This window comes from Musca domestica, unplaced genomic scaffold (genome assembly GCF_030504385.1).
Source record: "Musca domestica strain aabys unplaced genomic scaffold, Musca_domestica.polishedcontigs.V.1.1 121, whole genome shotgun sequence".
Taxonomy (NCBI): Eukaryota; Metazoa; Arthropoda; class Insecta; order Diptera; family Muscidae; genus Musca; species Musca domestica.
In genome coordinates, this window is record NW_026712156.1 from 1,320,726 (window position 1) to 1,343,889 (window position 23,164).

The 23,164-nt window shown below is 30.8% G+C and overlaps 1 protein-coding gene across 1 annotated transcript in view; it reads left to right on the forward strand.

Moving 5' to 3' along the window:
* The window catches only part of LOC101900801 (epithelial discoidin domain-containing receptor 1), a 228,587-nt gene that overhangs the window by 191,219 nt on the left and 14,204 nt on the right, over nt 1–23,164 (forward strand). Inside the window, exons 8-10 of the mRNA XM_059118344.1 lie at nt 873–1,111; nt 3,049–3,196; nt 11,359–12,403. Coding sequence (XP_058974327.1) covers nt 873–1,111; nt 3,049–3,196; nt 11,359–12,403 — 1,432 coding nt within the window. The remainder of the gene's footprint in view (nt 1–872; nt 1,112–3,048; nt 3,197–11,358; nt 12,404–23,164) is intronic.

Here is a 23,164-nt window from a genome sequence, read left to right on the forward strand (position 1 = left end):
TAGGGGCCAGAAGGCGTCTATATAGGGGCCAGAAGGCGTCTATATAGGGGCCAGAAGGCGTCTATATAGAGGCCAGAAGGCGTCTATATAGAGGCCAGTAGGCGTCTACATAGAAGCCAGTAGGCGTCTACATAGAAGCCAGCAGGCGTCTACCCCGAGGCCCAGTAGGCGTCTATATAGAGGCCCATAGGCATCTATATAGAGGTCCAGAGGCATCTATATAGAGGCCCAGAGGCATCTATATAGAGGCCCAGAGGCATCTATATAGAGGCCCAGAGGCATCTATATAGAGGTCCAGAGGCATCTATGGAGGCCTAGAGGCATCTATGGAGGCCCAGAGGCATTTTTGGAAGCCCAGAGGCATCTATAGAGGCCTAAAGGCATCTATAGAGGCCTAGAGGCATCTATAGAGGCCTAGAGGCATCTATAGAGGCCTAGAGGCATCTATAGAGGCCTAGAGGCATCTATAGAGGCCTAGAGGCATCTATAGAGGCCTAGAGGCATCTATAGAGGCCTAGAGGCATCTATAGAGGCCTAGAGGCATCTATAGAGGCCTAGAGGCATCTATAGAGGCCTAGAGGCATCTATAGAGGCCTAGAGGCATCTATAGGCCCAGAGGTATCTATAGGCCCAGAGGTATCTATAGAGGCCTGGAGGCATCTATATAGGCAAAGAGGCATCTATATAGAGGCCCAGAGGCATCCATAGAGGCCCAGAGGCATCTATAGAGGCCCAGAGGCATTTATAGAGGCCCAGAGGGCATCTGTAAGGAATCTGAGCCCTTTACAGATCCCCTTTTTATTTTTCTTTCGATTTAAATATTTTATTTCCGATTCATTTTTCTCACATTTTTTTTTTTTCTCTTTTCACAGTCCTCTCACCCAAACCCATCGACCAAGAACCGGATACGGCAGGCACAAGTTTCATTGGCGTCTTAATCACTGTCCTCGCCACGATTATTTTACTCCTGGTCGTTGTGATATTGGCGATAATTGCCCGCAATAAACGCGGACATGGCGGCGGTAATGTTTTGGATGCATTCCAGCATAATTTCAATCCGGATACACTCGGCAGTGTGGATAATAAACGACTTAACGGTAATGGAGTGAAGGTAAGTTTGTTAAAGAGAAAACAAACGCGGAAGATAAACACAAAATGAAACTGTGATAATCATCCATCAGGGAGTCATTTGAAAAGAATTTATTGAGAGGAGCATCAGGGGTAAAGGGGATTTTTCAAAGAATTTTTTAAAGGTACTGCAACATACAAAGCCGTAGATTTTAATTCCTGGATTTTTAAGAAATTTTTAGATGCGTGTATTTTTAAGGATTTTTTAGAAGCGTTAATTCTTTAAAAAATTTTTAGAGGCTTGGATTTTTTTAAGGATTTTTTGAGGCGTGGATTTTTTTAAGGATTTTTAAGAGGCGTAGTTTTTTTAAGGATTTTTAAGAGGCGTAGTTTTGTTAAGGATTTGTTTTTAAAGGAGACGTGGATTTTTATTGATTTTTTAAGAGACGTGGATTTTTTAAAGATTTTTTGGAGGGGTGGATTTTTTTAAGTTTTTTTAGAGGCGTAGATTTGTTTAGGTTATTGTTAAGAGGCGTGGAAGTTTTTTAAAATTTTTTTTAAGCGTTGAATTTTAAAGATATTTTAGAGGCGTAGAATTTTAAAGATTTTTTAGAGGCGCGTTTTTGAGGCGTAGAATTTTAAAGAGGCGTGGATTTTTTAAGGATTTTTTAGAGGCGTGGATTTTTTAAAGGATTTTTTAGATGTGTGGATTTTTTTAAGGATTACTTAGAGGCGTGGATTTTTTAAAGGATTTTTTAGATGCGTGGATTTTTTTAAGGATTTTTTTAGAGGCGTGGATTTTTTAAAGGATTTTTTAGATGCGTGGATTTTTTAAGGATTTTTTAGAGGCGTGGATTTTTTAAAGGATTTTTAGATGCGTGGATTTTTTTAAGGATTTTTAGATGCGTGGATTTTTTAAGGATTTTTTAGTCGCGTAAATTTTGTAAGGATTTTTTAGAGGCGTAGATTTTTTAAGGATTTTCTAGAAGCGTGGATTTTTTAAGGATTTTCTAGAAGCGTGGATTTTTTAAGGATTTTTAAGAGGCGCGGATTTTTAAGGATTTTTTAGAGGCGTGGATTTTTAAGGATTTTCTAGAAGCGTGGATTTTTTAAGGATTTTTTAGAGGCATGGTTTTTTTAAGAATTTTTTAGAGGCATGGATTTTTTAAGTATTTTGTAGAGGCGGGGATTTTTAAGGATTTTTTAGAGGCGTGAATTTTTTAAGGATTTTTTAGAGGCGTGGATTTTTTAAGGATTTTTTAGAGGCGTGGATTTTTTAGGGATTTTTTACAGGCGTGGATTTTTTAGGGATTTTTTACAGGCGTAGACTTTTTTAGAGGCGTGGACTTTTTTAGAGGCGTGGATTTTTTAGGGATTTTTTACAGGCGTGGACTTTTTTAGAGGCGTGGACTTTTTTAGGGATTGTTAGAGGCGTGGATTTTTAGAGGCGTGGATTTTTAAGAATTTTTAGAGGCGTGGATTTTTGAGGATTTTTAGAGGCGTGGATTTTTAAGGATTTTTAAAGATTATTAAAGCGTGGATTTTTTAAAGATTTTTAGAGGCGTGGACTTTTTTAGAGGCGTGGACTTTTTTAGAGGCGTGGATTTTTTAGGGATTTTTTACAGGCGTGGACTTTTTTGGAGGCGTGGACTTTTTAGGGATTTTTTACAGGCGTGGACTTTTTTAGAGGCGTTGACTTTTTTAGAGGCGTGGACTTTTTTAGAGGCGTGGATTTTTTAGGGATTTTTTACAGGCGTGGATTTTTTAAGGATTTTTTACAGGCGTGGGTATTTTAAGGATTTTTTAGAGACGTGCATTTTTTTGGGGTTTTTTAGCGGCGTGGATTTTTTAGGGATTTTTTAGAGGCTTGGATTTTTTAAGAATTTTTTAGAGGCTTGGATTTTTTATGGATTTTTTTATTTTAAATTTTTTTATTATTCATTCATGCCATTAAATCAATTTGTTTTCATCTCATTGCAGCCAGTTACCATGGAACCCGACAGTGAATCCATTGACAAGAGCAGTTTATATCATGAACCCTTTAATGTCAATAACATGTACACCAGTGCTGCCAGTGCTTGTTCCATAAATGATCTACAGCGGCATCATGTGGCCCCGGATTATACAGGTGAGTCAAAATAGGAAATTGCCAGAGAAGATTCTCCCGAAAAATAACTAGAAGTCTGTTAAATTTGATTTTGTAATGATGTCCTTTGACAGGGACTCCCTATCACTTCTTGCATTTAATCAAAGAAATTTCAAAAAATTAAACAAAAAAACTTACCTCATTCCTTAGCCACAAAAATTGTCCCAAAACAGTTTTTCTGGTTTTGTGTTTTACATCCTAACCGAAAATATTTCCCATTTTAAAACTTTTTTTATGTCTCTCATAATGTCCATTGTGGCTGATGTTTTACTCGAATTTAAGTTCAAAACATTTATTTTATTTTTGTTGCTCAAAGTCCCCCCGAAAATTCTTTCAGTTGTTACTTTACAACTCACACTTGTCCAATGGCGGAAGTTTTTCTTTCTTGGGATGGCGTTTGTGAAATATTCCTGTATTTATTGTTTATTTGTTTTTGCATTTTTCTTTGAAGCCCAGTCAGAAAGTCTGACTGGAGAAATTGTAGAAAAAAAAGAAAACAACAACAAAAATCGAAAAGCAACAAATGTTAATGACTAAAGTTTTTGACGTGGCATGAAAAAGATTTATTTTCAGGATTTGTTTTCTTGGCTTTCTTAATACTAACAAAACATATACGTATACATGTCTACATACATATCTACATATACAAACACACATATGTATGCATATTTTTAAATATTGATAGTTTCTTATACGAATTCTTAGGCTGTTATGGTCTCTTAAAAAAACTTAAAAAATCCACGCGTTAGAAAAATCTCGCCTCTAACAAATCCTTAAAAAATCCACGCGTTAGAAAAATCACGCCTCTAACAAATCCTTAAAAAAATCCAAGCCCCTAAAAAATATTTAAAAAATCCACGCCTTTAAAAAATCCAAGCCTCCAACAAATCTTTAAAAAATCCACGCCTCTAACAAATCCTTAAAAAAATCCAAGCCCCTAAAAAATATTTAAAAAATCCACGCCTCTAACAAATCCTTAAAAAAATCCAAGCCCCTAAAAAATATTTAAAAAATCCACGCCTCTAACAAATCCTTAAAAAAATCCAAGCCCCTAAAAAATATTTAAAAAATCCACGCCTCTAACAAATCCTTAAAAAAATCCAAGCCCCCAAAAAATATTTAAAAAATCCACGCCTTTAAAAAATCATAAAAAAATCCAAGCCCCTAAAAAATCTTTAAAAAATCCACGCCTTTAAAAAATCTTTAAAACAACCACGCCTCAAAAAAAAAGCACCCTTCAAAAAATCCTTAAAAACAAGGCCTCTAAAAAATTCAAGGTTCTAAAAATTTTTAAAAAATCCACGCCTCAAAAAATTCTAAAAAAAAACACGACTATTTTTTAAAAAATATGAGCCTCTTAAATTTAAAAAAAAATCCAGGACTCTAAAAAATCCAAGCTTCTAAAAAATACACGACTTTAAAAATCCTTAAAAAATCCACGCCTTTAAAAATCCTTAAAAAATCCACGCCTTTAAAAATCCTTAAAAAATCCACGCCTTTAAAAATCCTTAAAAAAATCCACGCCTCAAAAAAATTCTAAAAAAACACGACTTTAATTTTTTTTTAAAAAAATATGAGCCTCTTAAATTTAAAAAAAATCCAGGACTCTAAAAAATCCAAGCTTCTAAAAAATACACGACTTTAATTTTTTTTTAAAAAAATATGAGCCTCTTAAATTTAAAAAAAATCCAGGACTCTAAAAAATCCAAGCTTCTAAAAAATACACGACTTTAAAAATCCTTAAAAAATCCACGCCTTTAAAAATCCTTAAAAAATCCACGCCTTTAAAAATCCTTAAAAAATCCACGCCTTTAAAAATCCTTAAAAAAATCCACGCCTCAAAAAAATTCTAAAAAAACACGACTTTAATTTTTTTTTTAAAAATATGAGCCTCTTAAATTTAAAAAAAATCCAGGACTCTAAAAAATCCAAGCTTCTAAAAAATACACGACTTTAAAAATCCTTCAAAAATCCACGCCTTTAAAAAACCCTTAAAAAAATCATGCCTCAAAAAATTCTAAAAAAACACCACTTTAATTTTTTTTTTTAAATCTAAGCCTCTTAAATTTAAAAAAAAAATCCAGGACTCTAAAAAATCCAAGCCTCTACAAAAACCTTAAAAAATACGCGCCTTTAAAAATCCTTAAAAAATCCACGCCTCTCAAAAATCTTTAAAAAATTCATTAAAAATCCACGCATCCAAAAACTCCTTAAACAATCCAAGTCTTTAAATAATCCTTAAAAAATCCGAGCCTATAAAAATCCTTAAACAATCCAAGCCTCTAAAAAATCCTTTAAAAAATACATGCCTCTAAAAAATCTTTAAAAAATACACGCCTCTAAAAAATCGTTTAAAAAATCCACGACTCTAAAAACTACACGCCTTTAAAAAATCATTAAAAAATTCATGCCTCTAAAAAATTCTTTAAAGAATACTCGCCTCTAAAAAATCCTTTAAAAAATCCACGACTCTAAAAACTACACGCCTTTAAAAAATCATTAAAAAATTCATGCCTCTAAAAAATCCTTAAAAAATCCACGTTTCTAATACTTTAAAATAATTTATTGAGAGGAGCATCAGGGGTAAAGGCAAGGATTTTTAAAGATTTTTGGAGGGGATTTTAAGGAATTTTTGGGCGGGGACTGCAATATCTAAAGGAGTGGATTTTTTAAGGATTTTTAGAGGCGTGGATTTTTTAAGGATTTTTTAGAGGCGTGGATTTTTTAAGGATTTTCAGAGGCGTGGATTTTTTAAGGATTTTTTAGAGGCGTGGATTTTTTAAGAATTTTTTAAAGGCGTGGATTTTTTTAAAGAATTTTTTAAAAATCCACGCCACTAAAAAATACTTAAAAATCCACGCCACTAAAAAATACTTAAAAATCCACGCCACTAAAAAATACTTAAAAATCCACGTTTCTAAAAAATTCTTAAAAATCCACGTTTCTAACAAATCCTTAAAAAATCCTTAGAAAATACATGCCTTTAAAAAAATCCTGGGAAAATCCATGCCTTTAAAAAATCCACGCCTCTAAAAAATCCTTAAAAATCCACGTTTCTAGAAAATTCTTAAAAAATCCACACCTCTAAAAAATCTTTAAAAAATCCACTCCTTTAAAATATCCTTAAACAATTTATGCCTTTAAAAAATCCACGCTTTTAAAATATTCTTAAAAATTCATTCCTTTAAAATATCCTTAAAAAAATTATTCCTTAAAAATTCATTTCTTTAAAACATCCTTAACAATCCAAGCATTTAAAAAATCCGTAAAAATTCACGCCTTTAAAATATCCTTAAAAAATTCATTCCTTTAAAACATCCTTAAAAATCAAAGCATTTAAAAAATCCTTAAAAAGCCCAAGCATTTAAAAAATCCTTCAAATTCACGATTTTGGAAAAATCGTTTGAAAAATTCACGCCTTTGAAAAAAACGTTTAAAAAATCCACGACTTTGGAAAAATCGTTTAAAAAATCCACGCCTTTGGAAAAACCGTTTAAATATTCACGCCCTATAAACAATTTTTAAAAAATTCACACCTACCTGAAATCCTTCACAAATTTCATAGCTTTGCTGATACATTGAATATTAGCCCCTCTATATTTTGCCATATCCCCCTAATTTTTGTACCCCAAAAATATACAAAAATATTTTGTGTTATTATAATCTCTGGTGAAATTGTCATCAAAATGATATACAAATAGTTGTTTGTTTTTTCATTTTAAATTGAAATTTGAAAACATTGAATTGGCTTCAGTTATGATGAGGCGGCGCTTATTTTCGCTGGAAAGTTGAGAACACATAAAACACATCATATTTCATTTCAAATGAAAATGATACTTTTGACATTTGCCAAACGGAAAATATTGTTATGTGGAAGATAACCCAACAAACAATGCAAGTTGATAAATTGATGATAAATTTCTTTTGGAAGGTTTTAAGGCGGCCACATGTTTAGAGGTTATAGGATGTTCCCCTTTGATTAAGAAAACTTCTTGTGTGGATTTTGAATTCAGCTTTTCAATTTTTTTATTATTTGACAACTTGTCCACAGCAGTAAAGTTTTTAGGCTAACAAAAAATATTTTTCTTTTCATTACGAATACACATAAAAACAAAGCCTACTTTTGTAACATAAAAAACATATGGAGAACTTTGATCAATATATTTTTGCATGGTAACATAAATTAGTTTTTATTAAAATATTTTTAAGTTTCCCAATGAACAATTGTGGTGCAATTGTCCAACAGAGGTAGAAAATAAATTTAGGTGAGGCTTCAGTGACATTTTGGAAAATGTTCGCTGGGTTATGTCAATTTTCTTAAAGTCCAACAAACAATTTAAGTTGATGATTAAAGTGGAGTGCAAAAATCTCTATTGAAAGGTTTTCAGATTGGGCAAAAGTTTCGGAAAGAAGAGAAATTTAGGTTGGACTTCAATTAAATTTTTGAAAATGTTCGCTGGGTTATGTCAATTTCCTGAAAACTAATTTTTGTCATATATTTTGATGTGATAAAAATTCAAAATAAATTTCAATGTTGGAGAAATTATTATAAATTATTTTCAAAATGTTTGCTGGGTTATGTACAGATGGAAGACAAACCAACAAACAATGTAAGTTGATGATTAAAATGGAGTGCAAAAATGTCCAATAGGAAGGTTTTAAGCTTTGGCAAATGTTTCGGAAAGAGAAATGTAGGTTGGACTTCAATTAAATTTTTGAAAATGTTCGCTGGGTTATGTCAATTTCCTTAAAACGTCTTTTTTCATAAATTTTTCAAGATAAAAAAAATGATTTCCAAAATGTTCACTGGGTTATGTGCACATTTAGCTCGCAGCCAATTCATTTCAGTGTGCCACCATGGCGTATAAGTAATATTATGTTGTTACGTATACGTTCAGGAGCACAGTGTCAACTAGATATGAACATTGAATTGCTGCCATGGCACGACGACACCACCCAGGATAAATGCAAAGTTCATAGCAAAACATTGAAAACTATGCTATGCATTACTCAATAAACTCCTGCAGGGGTTTTATTTAACACGCAAACACACATACAGCCACACATTTGCACTTTCATATTCCACAGCAACTGTGAAAATATATTCGTAACCCCATTCTGGCTATGGACACCAACATCTGAAATGGCAAAATATGAAATGGCAGCACTAACATAACATTAGAATTCATTACAAATTGTCCATGTCCAATTTAAATTGAAACTTTTCACACATCCAATGAGCTGTTGAACTCGACCGGTTTTTTTTCTCGGTTGGACCTCCAACGTTTTTATGACATCATGTTATTGGATACATGTTGCTATTTTACGAAAGTGGAGGAAAAAATAACTGAGAGAACAGAAAACAACTACAGGCAGCTATGACATGACAGCAAATGTTATAAAAACATTGCTAACAATTTGGCTACAAATTTGTTGTTGTTTTTTTGGCACAGTTGTTGTGTAGTTTTTTTAGGCCCTGTTAAAACATTTCGCAAACTAGTTGCTAAATTAAAGGTAGTTCATGGAATACACCTGGGTATTTGACATGCTGAGCAATTAAATAGTTTCAGTTGGAGAAAAGGGAGGTGCAAACTTTTTAATATTTTTTGAAGGCGTGGATTTTTTAAGGATTTTTTTAAAGTCGTGGATTTTTAAAGATTTTTTCAAAGTCGTGGATTTTTAAAGAGTTTTAAAAAAACCGCGGATTTTTTAAACGATTTTTCCAAAGGCGTGGATTTTTTAAACGATTTTTCCAAAGGCGTGGATTTTTTAAACGATTTTCCAAAGGCGTGGATATTTAAAAATTTTGAGAAAAGCCGTGGATTTTTTTAAGGATATTTTCAAAGGCGCGGATTTTTAAACGATTTTTCCAAAGGCGTGGATTTTTTAAACGATTTTCAAAAGACGTGGATTTTTTTAACATTTTTTCAAAGGTGTGTATTTTTTAAAGATTTTTGCAAAGGCTTGAATTTTTAAGGATTTTTTTCAGAGGCATGGTTTTTTTAAAGATTTTTTTCAAAGGCATGGATTTTTTAAAGAATTTTTCCAAAGGCCTGGGAAAAGGCGTGGATTTTGTAATGATTTTCGAAAAGGCGTGGATTTTTTAATGATTTTCAAAAAGGCGTGGATTTTTTAATGACTTTCGAAAAAGCGTGGATTTTTTAATGATTTTCGAAAAGGCGTGGATTTTTTAATGATTTTCGAAAAGGCGTGGATTTTTTAAACGATTTTTCAAAAGACGTGGATTTTTTAAACGATTTTTCAAAAGACGTGGATTTTTTAATGATTTTCGAAAAGGCGTGGATTTTTTAATGATTTTCGAAATGGCGTGGATTTTTTAATGATTTTCGAAAAGGCGTGGATTTTTTAATGATTTTCGAAATGGCGTGGATTTTTTAAAGATTTTTGCAAAGGCTTGAATTTTTTAAAGATTTTTGCAAAGGCTTGAATTTTTAAGGAATTTTTTCAGAGGCATGGTTTTTTTAAAGATTTTTTTCAAAGGTATGAATTTTTTAAAGAATTTTTCCAAAGGCCTGGGAAAAGGCGTGGATTTTTTAATGATTTTCGAAAAGGCGTGGATTTTTTAATGATTTTCGAAATGGTGTGGATTTTTTAATGATTTTCGAAAAGGCGTGGATTTTTTAATGATTTTCGAAAAGGCGTGGATTTTTTAATGATTTTCGAAAAGGCGTGGATTTTTTAATGATTTTCGAAAAGGCGTGGATTTTTTAATGATTTTCGAAAAGGCGTGGATTTTTTAATGATTTTCGAAATGGCGTGGATTTTTTAATGATTTTCGAAAAGGCGTGGATTTTTTAATGATTTTCGAAATGGTGTGGATTTTTTAATGATTTTCGAAAAGGCGTGGATTTTTTAATGATTTTCGAAAAGGCGTGGATTTTTTAATGATTTTCGAAAAGGCGTGGATTTTTTAATGATTTTCGAAAAGGCGTGGATTTTTTAATGATTTTCGAAATGGCGTGGATTTTTTAATGATTTTCGAAAAGGCGTGGATTTTTTAATGATTTTCGAAAAGGCGTGGATTTTTTAATGATTTTCGAAAAGGTATGGATTTTTTAATGATTTTCGAAAAGGCGTGGATTTTTTAATGATTTTCGAAAAGGTCTGGATTTTTTAATGATTTATTTTTTTTTTTAATGTAGACTATGTGGACTATTTCACGATTTTTTAGAAGGGGATTTTAAAGCGGCCACAACAACCCAAAACTGGGATTTTATATTTTTTTTGTGATTTTTTAAGTGACCATAAGAGTACAATAAGTATAGTTTTTAAAGAATTTTGGACGGATTTTTAGATGCTATACGGCCTAAGACCTGGATTTAAAAAATTCAAGGTGCTTAACAGCCTAAAACTTGAATTTTTTAAAGATTCTGAAAAATTGAAATTGACATTTCTTTCTTTGTGAGAATTTTTTGTGAAATTTTTAAAAGGGTTATAACAGCCCAAGACTGGGATTTTTTTAGATTTCAGGAGGGATCCATAAGAGCTAAAGACGAGGATTTTTAAAATATCTTTTCGGAGGAATTTTTATTTATTTATTTTTTATTTGGGGTGGGACATCACTTTCGATGATTTTTTGTTTTTTTTTTTAACAATTTTTTGGAAGGCTTCTAATGGTTTATCAGGGTTTATAACAGCATTTTTAAAGGGCCATAACAGCCCAAGAAGTGAATTTTTTACAGTTTTTTTTTTTTTTTGTAGGGATTATTAAGGTGCCAAAACGTGCCTTATGGAAATAAAGGTTTTAGACTCTAGTTTTATTTGCACCAAATCAGTTTCAGAATATTTGAAGTCGATCTAGGGCTGCCCGTCCGTCTGTCTGTTCGGCTGGTGTATACATCTGTTGACAAAACCGACTGATACCATTTAACTTGTTTAAATAAATTTTAAATCCAAACAAGGTTTTTTGGATGAATTGTTAAGTTTTTTAAGAATAGAATAAATTAAGATTTCATAACATTCCAAGACATCGAATTTTTAAAGATTTTTGGAAAGATTTTTAAGGGCATAACAGCCTAAGATGTCGATTATTTAAATTCCTAAATTTAAAATTTTAAAAAATACTAATTTTTTGTCCAATTTTAAATATTTGTCTTATCCATGCTTTCTGCTTTCATTTTCAGATGTTCCCGATATTGTGTGTCAGGATTATGCTGTGCCACACATGCAGGATCTGTTACCCAGCCAAAAGTCAAATTCGCTTTACAGCGGTGCGGGTAGCATTTTGGGTAGTGGTGCGGGTGCTGGTGGTGGTGTCGGTGGCATAGCTTCAAATAGTCTTAATGGAAGTAACAGTAATTACAGTACAACATTAGCAAGCAACCGCAACACTCTCAACAATATGTTTCATATGAAAATACCACCACCCCCGCCACCGCCAATGGGTACGGTGCCGTTTCCCCTTGTGTCGGGCTCGTCAACGTCTCTGGCACCGGGACATTATGCACTACAACAGCAACCACAAACATCACCAGGACAACTACAACAACAGCAGCAGCATCAACATCAGTTCCATGGATTGTTATCGTCATCATCAGCAGTGAATGCTGCTGCTGCAGCTTCCACACCAACCCCAACAACAACAATGTCACCTTCTGAGAAATATTATGCTGCAATGGCAATTTGTAAAGCCAATATGTCGACAACATTGGCCGGCAATAATGCAACACAAGAACAGCAAATGAATTGGGCCACAACAGACGGATCCGCAACAGCAACAACAACGCCAGGACAGAAATTCCAACAACAACAGCAGTACCATCAGCACCATCAGCAAAATCAGGGAACATCAACCGGAACATTGCCAAATGGCAAGAATGTTTTTCTAACTGGAATTTTTCAAAATGCCCTCACATTACCATCATCGAACGAGTCTCCGAATTTTGATAAGTCTCCCACAGCCAGCATTACTGGGATTGGGGGTAGTGGTGGTGGCGGTGGCAGTGGATATGGCTGCGGCTCGGGGAGCCTTAATGTCACATTGACAAAACCACATCATTACAATGCAAACGAATTGAGTGATTTCATAAGCCAGGTGGCGGGAGGCGATACCGAGGAATCGGCCAATTGCCAGTTACAGGAATTTCCAAGACATTCATTAGTTATTGTGGAGAAATTAGGCTGTGGTGTTTTTGGTGAATATCATTTGTGCGAGACGAGGGGATTGAGGTGAGTGAAGCTATAAATTTTAAAATCAAAGTTTAAGAATGGAAGAAATATTCGAAAATTTTCAAAACCCAAGGACAATTTTTTAAATAATTTTTTTTAAGGATTTGACCAACAATAAACGTGGATTTTTTAAATATTTTTTTTCAAGGACATAACCAACAATAAAATTGGATTTTTTAAGTAATTCTTTTCAAGAACACAACCAACAATAAACGTGGATTTTTTAAATAATTTTTTCAAGGACATAACCAACAATAAACGTGGATTTTTTAAATAATTCTTTTCAAGGACATAACCAACAATAAACGTGGATTTTTTAAATAATTTTTTTCAAGGACATAACCAACAATAAACGTGGATTTTTTAAATAATTTTTTTCAAGGACCTTCACATCATCAAACGTGGATTTTTTAAATAATTTTTTTCCAGGACATAACCAACAATGAACGTGGATTTTTTAAATAATTTTTTTCAAGGACATAACCAACAATAAACTTGGATTTTTTAAATAATTTTTTTCAAGGACATAACCAACAATAAACGTGGAGTTTTTAAATAATTTTTTTCAAGGACATAACCAACAATAAACGTGGATTTTTTAAATAATTTTTTGCAAGGACCTTCACATCATCAAACGTGGATTTTTTAAATAATTTTTTCAAGGACCTTGACATCATCAAACGTGGATTTTTTAAATCATTTTTTTCAAGGTCCTTAACATCATCAAACGTGGATTTTTTAAATAATTTTTTTTTCAAGGACCTTCACATCATCAAACGTGGATTTTTTAAATATTTTTTGTCAAGGACATAACCAACAATAAACCTGCATTTTTTAAATAAATTTTTTTCAAGAACGTAACCAACTATAAATTTGGATTTTTTTAATAATTTTTTTCAAGGACACAACCAACAATAAACGTGGATTTTTTAAATAATTTTTGTCAAGGACATAACCAACAATAAACCTGCATTTTTTAAATAAATTTTTTTCAAGAACGTAACCAACTATAAATTTGGATTTTTTTAATAATTTTTTTCAAGGACACAACCAACAATAAACGTGGATTTTTTAAATATTTTTTTTCTAGGACATAACCAACAATAAACGTGCATTTTTTAAATAATTATTTTCAAGGACATAACCAAAACGTGGATTTTTTAAATAATTTTTTTCAAGGACATAACCAAAAATAAACGTGGATTTTTTAAATAATTCTTTTCGAGGAAATAACCAAAAATAAACGTGGATTTTTAAAATAATTTTTTTCAAGGACCTTTAGTTCATCAAACGTGGATTTTTTAAATAATTTTTTTTTTCAAGGTTCTTCACATCATCAAACTTGGATTTTTTAAATAATTTTCTTCAAGGATCTTCACATCATCAAACGTGGATTTTTTAAATAATTTTTTTCAAGGACCTCTACATCATCAAAAGTGGATTTTTTAAATAATTTTTTTCAAGGACCTTTAGTTCATCAAACGTGGATTTTTTAAATAATTTTTTTCAAGGACCTTTAGTTCATCAAACGTGGATTTTTTAAATAATTTTTTTCAAGGACCTTTAGTTCATCAAATGTGGATTTTTTAAATAATTTTTTTCAAGGACCTTTAGTTCATCAAATGTGGATTTTTTAAATAATTTTTTTCAAGGACCTTTAGTTCATCAAACGTTCATTTTGCATTGGATTTTTTAAATAATTTTTTTCAAGGACCTTTAGTTCATCAAACGTGTATTTTGGATTGGATTTTTTAAATAATTTTTTTCAAGGACCTTTAGTTCATCAAACGTGTATTTTGGATTGGATTTTTTAAATAATTTTTTTCAAGGACCTTTAGTTCATCAAACGTGGATTTTTTAAATAATTTTTTTTCAAGGACCTTTACTTCATCAAACGTGGATTTTTTAAATATTTTTTTTCAAGGACCTTTACTTCATCAAACGTGGATTTTTTAAATAATTTTTTTCAAGGACCTTTAGTTCATCAAACGTGGATTTTTTAAATAATTTTTTTCAAGGACCTTTAGTTCATCAAACGTGGATTTTTTAAATAATTTTTTTCAAGGACCTTTAGTTCATCAAACGTGGATTTTTTAAATAATTTTTTTCAAGGACCTTTAGTTCATCAAACGTGGATTTTTTAAATAATTTTTTTCAAGGACCTTTAGTTCATCAAACCTGGATTTTTTACATAATTTTTTTCAAGGACCTTTAGTTCATCAAACGTGGATTTTTTTTTTAAGATTTTTAATTTAAGGACCTTTAGTTCATCAAACCTGGATTTTTGACATAATTTTTTTCAAGGACCTTTAGTTCATCAAATGTGGATTTTTTAAATAATTTTTTTCAAGGACCTTTAGTTCATCAAACGTGGATTTTTTAAATAATTTTTTTCAAGGACCTTTAGTTCATCAAACCTGGATTTTTTACATAATTTTTTTCAAGGACCTTTAGTTCATCAAACGTGGATTTTTTTTTTAAGATTTTTAATTTAAGGACCTTTAGTTCATCAAACCTGGATTTTTGACATAATTTTTTTCAAGGACCTTTAGTTCATCAAATGTGGATTTTTTAAATAATTTTTTTCAAGGACCTTTAGTTCATCAAATGTGGATTTTTTAAATAATTTTTTTCAAGGACCTTTAGTTCATCAAATGTGGATTTTTTAAATAATTTTTTTCAAGGACCTTTAGTTCATCAAATGTGGATTTTTTAAATAATTTTTTTCAAGGACCTTTAGTTCATCAAACGTTTATTTTGGATTAGATTTTTTAAATAATTTTTTTCAAGGACCTTTAGTTCATCAAACTTGTATTTTGGATTGGATTTTTTAAATAATTTTTTTCAAGGACCTTTAGTTCATCAAACGTGTATTTTGGATTGGACTTTTTAAATAATTTTTTTCAAGGACCTTTAGTTCATCAAACGTGGATTTTTTAAATAATTTTTTTTTCAAGGACCTTCACATCATCAAACGTGGATTTTTTAAATAATTTTTTTTTCAAGGACCTTCACATCATCAAACGTGGATTTTTTAAATAATTTTTTTCAAGGACCTTCACATCATCAAACGTGGAGTTTTTAAATATTTTTTTTCAAGGACATAACCAACAATAAACGCGAATTTTTTAAATAATTTTTTTCAAGGACATAACCAACAATAATCTTGGATTTTTTAAATAATTTTTTTCAAGGACATAACCTACAATAAACGTGGATTTTTTAAATAATTTTTTTCAAGGACATAACCTACAATAAACTTGGATTTTTTAAATAATTTTTTTCAAGGACTTCACATCATCAAACGTGGATTTTTTTTAATAATTTTTTTCAAGGACCTCTACATCATCAAACGTTTATTTTTTAAACATTTTTTTTCAAGGACCTTTAGTTCATCAAACGTGGATTTTTTAAATAATTTTTTTCAAGGACCTTTAGTTCACCAAACATGGATTTTTTAAATAATTTTTTTCAAGGACCTTTAGTTCATTAAACGTGGATTTTTCAAATAATTATTTTCAAGGATCTTTAGTTCATCAAACGTGGATTTTTAATTTTTTTTTTTAAGGACTTTTACTTAATTTTTTAATTTTATTCAAGGACCTTTAGTTCATCAAACGTGGATTTTTTAAATAATTTTTTTAAGGACATTTACTTAATTTTTTAATTTTATTCAAGGACCTTTAGTTCATCAAACGTGGATTTTTTAAATAATTTTTTTCAAGGACCTTTAGTTCATCAAACGTGGATTTTTTAAATAATTTTTTTCAAGGACCTTTAGTTCATCAAACGTGGATTTTTTAAAGAATATTTTTTCAAGGACCTTTAGTTCATCAAACGTGGATTTTTTAAATAATTTTTTTCAAGGACCTTTAGTTCATCATACTTGGATTTTTCATATAATTTTTTTCAAGGACCTTTAGTTCATCAGACGTGGATTTTTTAAATAATTTTTTTCAAGGACCTTAAGTTCATCAAACGTTGATTTTTTAAATAATTTTTTTTCAAGGACCTTTAGTTCATCAAACGTGGATTTTTTATTTATTTATTTATTTATTTTTTTAAGGGCTTTAAGTTCATCAAACGTTGATTTCTTAAGAAATTTTTTCCAAGGATCTTTAGTTCATCAAACGTGGATTTTAATACCAATAAATGTGTGAATTTTGAAATAATTTTTTTTCATGAATTCATTCTCCAATTTTAATTTTTTTTAAGGATTCATCATTCATGTTGCTCTTGCAATCATTTAAAAATTTAAAAGACCCGCGTACATATTTTGTTGAAATATATTTTTGTGGTTTAAAAACTGCATTCAGTCTTTTGAATCCTACAATGATGATTTGTCTTTGGTATATTTGATTGTCTAGTCTCTTTAGATGTCCTTTTTGATGTTGTTCATATTATTGCATTTGTTGTCCTTTGTCATTCGGCAGAAGGCAATCCGAATTTTATAATAACTTTTACAAATGACTTGCTGCAGACATTGGGGGTAAGGCCTTTTGGAAGATTTTGAATGGTCAGTTGTTGGACTTTTTTTAATACCATTTTTAAATTTAAGATTTAAAAATTGCTTTTATAAATTTTTAAAACAGGTATGTCCTACATTTGGTCCTCGGAAAAATATTCTTTAAAAAATCTACCTGAAGGTCCTAGGAAAAGTAATATTTAAAAAATCTATTGGTCTGAAGGTCCTAGAAAAGTAATATTTAAAAAATCTATTGGTTTGAAGGTCCTTTGAAAAATACTATTTAAAAAATCTATTGGTTTGAAGGTCCTTTGAAAACTACTATTTAAAAAATCTATTGGTCTGAAGGTCCATGAAAAAAAAAATTCTTTAAAAAATCCACGTTTATTGATCTTTTGGTCCTTGAAAAAAAAATTCTTTAAAAAATCCACGTTTATTGATCTTTTGGTCCTTGAAAAAAAAATTCTTTAAAAAATCCACGTTTATTGATCTTTTGGTCCTTGAAAAAATATTCTTTAAAAAATCCACGTTTATTGATCTTTTGGTCCTTGAAAAAATATTCTTTAAAAAATTTACGTTTATTGGTCTAGAGGTCCTTGAAAAAAATTTTCCTTACAAAATCGATGTTTGTCTGAAGGTCCTTCAAAAAGTATTCTTTAAAAAATCCACGTTTATTATTTGCTATCCATTCTTAAAGTTTCCCCTTCTCTGTTTCAAAAATGATCAAATAAATGACCATCCATACAAATGAATGCATTTTATTGTAAAATTCTCATGCATACCCTTATTTATACCTTTAGAAATGTTTGTGTATACACAACACTGTTGCTGACTGCATGTCCGCACACCAAACACTAACAACAACAACCACACACATTTGTCTATTATAATCTTCATCTGTGGTCAAACAACAATAAAGTCCATCTGTTGTCTGATAACTGTCTATCCAAATGTCTATTAATGTTTTATCAGACACTGTCGCATTTTATATTCTCATAACTAAAAATATTGTTGTGCCGGACTGCAAATACCATTCATCGAACTTACACATACGAATGAAGATAGGAGAGAGTGGGCGAGATACACCTCAAAGCTCGGTACAAAAGCAAACTCAGAAGCATGAACTTTAATTCATATAATTTGCCAAGGGAAGGTATGGCATCGTCGGACACATGGTTTCCCCAGGACATACTATGGGATTTTTTCACACGCATTCATTGGAATTTTATAAAGATCAGGATAATGGGGTAGGATGAGAGGCTGCTGAAAAAATATCCTTCAAAAATTATTTAAGAAATCAAGGTTTATTGATGGATATGTCCAATTATTTAAAAAATCCACGTTGGATGAACTAAAAGTCCTTGAAAAAATTATTTAAAAAATCCACGTCCTTGAAAAATTATTTAAAAAATCCACGTTTGATTAACTAAAGGTCCTTGAAGGAAATTATTTAAAAAATCCACATTTGACGAGCTGAAGGTCCTTGAAAAAAAATTATTTAAAAATCCACGTTTGATGAACTAAAGGTCCTTGAAAAAATATTCTTTAAAAAACCCACATTTGATGATCTAAAGGTCCGTGGAAAAATATTATTTAAAAAATCCACGTTTGATCAACTAAAGGTCCTTTGAAAAATATTCTTTAAAAAATCCACGTTTGATGAACTAAAGGTCCTTTGAAAAATATTCTTTAAAATAACCCACGTTTGATTAACTAAAGGTCCTTGAATAATTATTTAAAAATCCACGTTTGATTGGATTTTTTAAAAATATTTTTTCAAGGGCCATGAATGAACGTGCATTTTTTAAAAATATTTTTTCAAGGGCTATGAATGAACGTGGATTTTTTAAAAGTATGTTTTCCAGGGCTATGAATGAACGTGGATTTTTTTTTAAATATTTTTTCAAGGGCCATGAATGAACGTGGATTTTTTAAAAATATTTTTGCAACGGCCATTCATGAACGTGGATTTTTTAAAAATATTTTTGCAACGGCCATGAATGAATGTGGATTTTTTAAAAATATTTTTGCAACGGCCATTCATGAACGTGGATTTTTTAAAAATATTTTTGCAACGGCCATTCGTGAACGTGGATTTTTTAAAAATATTTTTGCAACGGCCATTCATGAACGTGGATTTTTTAAAAATATTTTTTCAAGAGAGAAAAAAATATTTCCATTGAGCATTATCCTCCCTATTATCCTTTTCATTTGTAAAAACATGAAAAATGCATTGCCGTCCTGCATTGCTATTGCTTTTGGACACCTTGTCCTCAGCTCCCAATTTCCAAACGACTTGTATAAAATTAATTAATATTTTTAAGATTTTATGGTATGAAATGATGTGGAAAAAGCCATGAGAAATCATTGTAGAATGAAACCCGTAATTGACTGCAAACTAACGAACCTGGCCAACTGGTGCATTGGCATTTGCTCTATCCTTTCCCATCATCCCCCCAACCGCTTGGGCCCCAAATGTTGTTACAAAAATCCAGCTAGCATGACAAAAACTTTTAGCCATGTGCCGAACGAACGAACGCACACACACACTCATTAAGATTCCAAGTTTGGCCGGTAATAAAGTTGTGTATATCGGTATGTCTGTTAGACAGTCAGCCTGTCAGTTTGTCATTCATTCCAACAATGTCTGTTGTCCTTATGGCGTTTTATTGTTTGTTTACTTTCGTGGTACCTCCATTGTATACAGGTCTCTCCTCCACACTGTTGGTTTGCTTGTTTGTTTATCTGTCTCCTAGGTTCTAGCCATTTGTAACAAACTGTCTCGAGGTACTGCCTCAAATGTCTGGATATGTCGATTGTCATTGTCTGTTTGTCAATTACTATTATTTTCAATAAAAATACAACTCAATATGCAAATGACTTTTGACTATATTCTCCAAAGTGGCTGTGTTGTGAATGGGAGGAAGGAAGGAATAACCAAAAAATATAACAACGGCAATATCAACAGCGACAACAACAATGTTGGGAATGTCAATAACATGACAATGGGGAAATTCATTACACTGGTCGACATAACAAAAAAATGCAGATTCTTTTAAAAATATTTTTTTCATTGGCCATAAATGAGCGTGGATTTTTTAAAAATATTTTTTTAAGGACTATCCATAAACGTGGATTTTTTTAAATATTTGTTCAAGGGCTATCCATAAACGTGGATTTTTTAAGAATATTTTTTCGAGAGCCATAAATGAACGCGGATTTTTTAAAAACATTTTTTCGAGAGCCATAAATAAACGTGGATTTTTTAAAAATATTTTTTCGAGGGCCATAAATGAACGTGGATTTTTTAAAAATATTTTTTCGAGGGCTATAAATAAACGTGGTTTTTTTTAAAATATTTTTTCGAGGGCCATAAATGAACGTGGATTTTTTAAAAATATTTTTTCGAGGGCCATAAATGAACGTGGATTTTTTAAAAACATTTTTGCGAGAGCCATAAATAAACGTGGATTTTTTAAAAATATTTTTTCAAGGGCCATAAATGAACGTGGATTTTTTAAAAATATTTTTTCGAGGGCTATAAATAAACGTGGTTTTTTTAAAAATATTTTTTTAAAGGCCATGAATGAATGTGGATTTTTTAAAAATATTTTTTTAAAGGCCATGAATGAACGTGGATTTTTTAAAAATATTTTTTCGAGGGCCATAAATGAACGTGGATTTTTTAAAAATATTTTTTTAAAGGCCATGAATGAATGTGAATTTTTTAAAAATATTTTTTCAAGGACTATACATAAACGTGGATTTTTTAAAAATATTTTTTCAAAGGCCATGAATGAACGTGGATTTTTTAAAAATATTTTTTCAAAGGCCATGAATGAACGTGGATTTTTTAAAAATATTTTTTTAAAGGCCATGAATGAATGTGGATTTTTCAAAAATATTTTTTCAAAGGCCATGAATGAATGTGGATTTTTTAAAAATATTTTTTTAAAGGCCATGAATGAATGTGGATTTTTTAAAAATATTTTTTCAAAGGCCATGAATGAACGTGGATTTTTTAAAAATATTTTTTGAAAGGCCAAGAATGAAATTGGATTTTTTAAAAATATTTTTTCAAAGGCCATGAATGAACGTGGATTTTTTAAAAATATTTTTTCAAAGGCCATGAATGAACGTGGATTTTCTAAAAATATTTTTTCAAAGGCCATGAATGAACGTGGATTTTTTAAAAATATTTTTCAAAGGCCATGAATGAACGTGGATTTTTTAAAAATATTTTTTTAAAGGCCATGAATGAACGTGGATTTTTTAAAAATATTTTTTTAAAGGCCATGAATGAATGTGGATTTTTTAAAAATATTTTTTTAAAGGTCATGAATGAATGTGGATTTTTTAAAAATATTTTTTCAAAGGCCATGAATGAACGTGGATTTTTTAAAAATATTTTTTGAAAGGCCAAGAATGAAATTGGATTTTTTAAAAATATTTTTTCAAAGGCCATGAATGAACGTGGATTTTTTAAAAATATTTTTTCAAAGGCCATGAATGAACGTGGATTTTTTAAAAATATTTTTTCAAAGGCCATGAATGAACGTAGATTTTTTTAAAAAATATTTTTTCAAAGGCCATGAATAAACGTGAATTTTTTAAAAATATTTTTTCAAAGGCCATGAATGAACGTGGATTTTTTAAAAATATTTTTTTAAAGGCCATGAATGAATGTGGATTTTTTAAAAATATTTTTTCAAAGGCCATGAATGAACGTGAATTTTTTAAAAAAAAAATTTCAAAGGCCATGAATGAACGTGGATTTTTTAAAAATATTTTTTCAAAGGCCATGAATGAACGTGGATTTTTTAAAAATATTTTTTTTAACAAGCGTGGATTTTTTAAAAATATTTTTTTTAACAAGCGTGGATTTTTTAAAAATATTTTTTCAAGGTTTATTAACAAACGTGGATTTTTTATAAATATTTTTTCAAGGACTGTCTATAAACGTGGCATTTTCAAAAATATTTTTTCAAGGACTGTCTATAAACGTGGCATTTTCAAAAATATTTCTTTCAAGGACTATCCATAAACGTGGTTTTTTTTTAAATATGGATTTTCTAAAAATATGTTTTCAAGGACTATCTATAAACGTTAATTCTAAACAATATTTTTTTAAGGACTATCGATAAACGTATATTTTTTTAAAATATTTTTTCAAGGACTATCGATAAACGTAGATCTTTTTTTAAAATATTTTTTCAAGGACTATCGATAAACGTAGATGTTTTAAAAATATTTTTTTCAAGGACTATCGATAAACGTGGATTTTTCTGTCAACCACTGTTCTTGAAATATTAAAACAAAATAGAAAAAATATTTTTTTGATTAAAATTCAAAAATTTCCAGGAACTAATTTTCCAAAGCTCTACTAACTCTGCAACTATTCCGCCTCCCTCTGGACACCTTCTTCCTCCAACTCCACCTTTTCATCAACGACCATCAACGCCTATGGCCATTAACATGGATTGAAGTAGGTAGGGGTGAAGGAAGTGGAGGAGGCGTAGGATGTTGTCAACGCTGTATAATCAAGTTAATTATTACTTTTTGTAGTTGTCGTTGGTTGTTACTGACTGCCATTATTTGTGAACATGTCTGCTAGTTGTCCCCAGGACAACATGTTCGTGTCTGCATGGTCTTCTGGTCGACTCTTGAGTCTTTAGTCATAATTGTTTTAATGTGTGAGTGTGTGTGCGCTGTTTTTTGTTCAACATTCCTCCAGTGCTGCATATGTTCAGGCTCTGGATTTTGCTCTGGCTAGCGGGACTGCTACAATCCAGCGACATGCTATTGCCTTATCATGTAGCATTTTGTCTAGATAACAGTCTCTGGTGGGCAATGAAAACTAAAAAAACAAACGACGAGAAAAACACAGAAAATGTCCAGACGAAAATACATTTGTTATAATTGCGGTCATTTCAAGTTGTTTGTAATTTAGTTTTTTTCTCTTTGCTTTCATTGACATACAATTTTTTTGAATGTCATAGTTATGACAGCCTGATGGACATGTTGCAAAGGTGATTTGAGATAAGATCAAACACAGGATAGAAACATTAATTAATAAAAAATCAGTTATTGGGTAGGGAAATAATATCTTCAACGACCAAAAAATTTTGATTTTTAAAGGAAATATTTTTTCAAGGACCAAGAAACGTAAATTTTTTCAAGGACCTTTAGACCAATAAACGTGGATTGTTTAAAGGAAATATTTTTTCAAGGACCAAAAACGTGGATTTTTTAAAGAATATTTTTTCAAGGACCAAATGACCAATAAACGTGGATTT